The following is a 2,938-nucleotide window of genomic DNA, read 5'->3' as shown; positions in this document are numbered from 1 at the left end:
GTGTGAGTTCGCTCATGACAAGTGAGAAGTAATTTGTAAACAAAACTTTGCTTGCATTTCGAGCACTCATAAGGTTTTTCCCCAGAGTGGGATCTCTCATGAAGCATAACACTGTCTTTCAGATTCAAGCTTTTATGGCATAAGGATTCTCTCCAGTGTGGAGTTTCTCATGGTAAGATAGCGTTTTCTCTGCAGCTTTTCTGGTATTCAGAGCACTCATAAGGTTTTTCATCAGTATGGAGTCGCTTATGGTTAGCGAGGTTGTGCCTATCAAATAGGAATTTCTGGCATTCACAGCGTTGGTAATGTTTTTCCCTGTGTGCGTCTGCTCATGTAGTGTGAGATTGCATTTAAAATTGATGCTTTTCTGGCATTTGGAGCACTAAATTTTTTTGATGGTGAGTTTTCTTATGGTGCATGTAACCATCTCTACCTCTGAATCTTTTCTGACATTTAGAACACTGATAATGTTTTTCCCCAGTGTGGATTCTCACATGTGCAGTGAGATAAAATTTTTGGCTGAAACATTTTTGGCATTCGGAGCACTGATAAGGTTTTTCCCCAGTGTGGGTTCTTATATGCTGAATGAGACGTCTTTTTTCACTGAAACATTTCTGGCATTCCGAGCACCTATAAGGTTTTTCCCCAGTGTGGGTTCTTATATGCTGAATGAGACGTCTTTTTTGACTGAAACATATCTGGCATTCAGAGCACCTAAAAGGTTTTTCCCCAGTGTGGATTTTTATATGGTCAGTGAGATTGCATTTTTGACTGAAACATTTGTGGCATTCAGAGCACTGATAAGGTTTTTCCCCAGTGTGGGTTCTTATATGCTGAGTGAGATAGCATTTTTCACTGAAACATTTGTCGCATTCAAAGCACTTATAAGGTTTTTCCCCAGTGTGGGTCCTTGTATGTTTAATGAGTCTTCTTTTGTCACAGAAACATTTCTGGCATTCAGAGCACTGATAAGGTTTTTCCCCAGTGTGGAATCGCAGATGTGCCATTAGAAGTGATTTAACTTTGAAATCTTTTGGGCATTCAGAGCACTGATAAGGTTTTTCCCCAGTGTGGAATCTCACATGTGCATTTAGAAGTGATTTAAGTTTGAAATCTTTTGGGCACTCAGAGCACTGATAAGGTTTTTCCCCAGTGTGGGTTCTTATATGCTGAGTGAGACTGATTTTGTTTATGAAACATTTGTGACATTCAGAGCATGAATAAGGTTTTTCCCCAGTGTGGGCTATTGTATGTCGAGAAAGACTTCTTTTGTCACTGAAACATTTCAGGCATTCAGAGCACGGATAAGGGTTTTCCCCAGTGTGGGTTTTTATATGCAGCGTGAGACTACTTTTTACACTGAAACATTTCTGGCATTCAGAGCACTGATAAGGGTGTTCCACAGAATGGGTTATTGCATGTCGAGAAAGACTTTGTTTGTTACACAACGTTTTCTGGCATTCAGAGCACTGATAAGGTTTTTCCCCAGTGTGGATTCTCACATGTGCAGCTAGAAGTGATTTAAGTTTGAAATGCTTTGGGCATTCAGAGCACTGATAAGGGTTTTCCCCAGAGTGGATTCTTGTATGTTCAGTGAGTCTGCTTTTGTAACTAAAACATTTCTGGCATTCAGAGCACTGAAAAGGTTTTTCTCCAGTGTGGGTTCTTCTATGATGAGTGAGACTGTTTTTGTCAATGAAACATTTCTGGCAATCCGTGCACTGATAAGGTTTATCCCCAGTGTGGGTTCTTCTATGCCGAGTGAGACTGTTTTTGTCAATGAAACATTTGTGGCAATCCGTGCACTGATAAGGTTTTTCCCCAGTGTGGGTCCTTGTATGTATAGTAAGTCCTCTTTCGTCACTAAAATATTTCTGGCATTCCGAGCACTGGTAAGGTTTTTCCACAGAGTGGGTTAATACATGTCGAGAAAGACTTTGTTTTTTACAAAACCTTTTCTGGCATTCAGAGCACTGATAAGGTTTTTCCCCAGAGTGGATTCTCATATGGTCAGTGAAATAGGATTTACGGCTGAAACTTTTTTGGCATTCAGAGCACTGGTAAGGGTTTTCTGCAGAGTGGGTTAATGCATGTCGATTTAGACTCGGTTTGGTACAAAACCTTTTCTGGCATTCAGAGCACTGATAAGGTTTTTCCCCAGAGTGGATTCTCATATGGTCAGTGAAATAAGATTTACGGCTGAAACTTTTTTGGCATTCAAAGCACTGGTAAGGGTTTTCCGCAGAGTGGGTTAATGCATGTTGACATAGACTTGGTTTGTTACGAAACCTTTTCTGGCAATCAGAACACTGATAAGGTTTTTCTCCAGTGTGGATTCTCATATGCTCAGCGAGATAAGATTTACGCCGGAAACTTTTTTGGCATACTTTGCACGGAGAGTTTTTTCCCCCAGTGTGGATTCTCATATGCTCAGTGAGATAAGATTTACGCTTGAAACTTTTTTGGCATACTTTGCACTGAGAGAGGTTTTTCCCAGTGTGCATTCTCTCAAATTCAGTAAGATGAGATTTATGGCTGAATCTTTCTTGGCACAGGTAACTTTTTTCCCCAACTTGGGTTATTTTGCTTTGATTGAGGTGGGTTTGAACATTGAATTTGTTCTCATAGCCCGTGTTTTTATAAGGTGTATTCATTGAGTTACAGTTAATTTTCTCTTCCTTATAAGCCACGGTAAGAGTGAACCCGATTTTAGAGTCGGGCTTGTTTAGATAATGTTCAGTATTTATCTCTAAAAGAAATTGTGTGTTTTACACTTGAATTGAGCAAAATATGTCTGGAAGCAGCCCTGTAACACCTGTCGAAATGTTTCTAGCAGATAATAGTCTTTTGGTTATAGCCTCTCTGGCAGCAACTTATTTTGTGACTGAAGTTTTTCTCAAATCTATTTGTATAGGTGCTTAGCAATACAGTAATAAGG

The 2,938-nt window shown here is 39.8% G+C and overlaps 1 protein-coding gene across 3 annotated transcripts; it reads right to left on the bottom strand.

Annotated features, from left to right (window-relative positions):
* Positions 1–225: 225 nt before the first annotated feature.
* Positions 226–2,539, bottom strand: LOC147666186 (uncharacterized). 3 transcript variants are annotated; one of them, XM_086949231.1, is made up of 3 exons: positions 2,122–2,539; positions 1,647–2,037; positions 226–1,310 (listed from the first exon to the last, which is right to left on the bottom strand). In XM_086949231.1, exons 1-3 carry the CDS (start codon positions 2,502–2,504, stop codon positions 351–353), a joined length of 1,734 nt encoding a protein of 577 aa, XP_086805357.1. In that variant the 5' UTR covers positions 2,505–2,539; the 3' UTR covers positions 226–350. The 3 variants fall into 3 exon arrangements, with proteins under 3 accessions (XP_086805357.1, XP_086805356.1, XP_086805355.1); XM_086949230.1 differs by having other exon boundaries at positions 226–1,790; positions 1,875–2,121; positions 2,290–2,539; XM_086949229.1 differs by having other exon boundaries at positions 226–2,539.
* Between the last annotated feature and the right edge of the window lie 399 nt (positions 2,540–2,938).

The sequence above is a fragment of the Lissotriton vulgaris genome, unplaced genomic scaffold (assembly GCF_964263255.1).
Source record: "Lissotriton vulgaris unplaced genomic scaffold, aLisVul1.2 SCAFFOLD_865, whole genome shotgun sequence".
Taxonomy (NCBI): Eukaryota; Metazoa; Chordata; class Amphibia; order Caudata; family Salamandridae; genus Lissotriton; species Lissotriton vulgaris.
The sequence above is the reverse complement of the archived record's forward strand: the minus strand, read 5'-3'. Positions and strand labels throughout refer to the sequence as shown.

Excerpts from the sequence above, each read along its gene's own strand:
- LOC147666186 (XM_086949229.1), bottom strand. The coding sequence starts at position 2,504 with ATGCACACTGGGAAAAACCTCTCTCAGTGCAAAGTATGCCAAAAAAGT.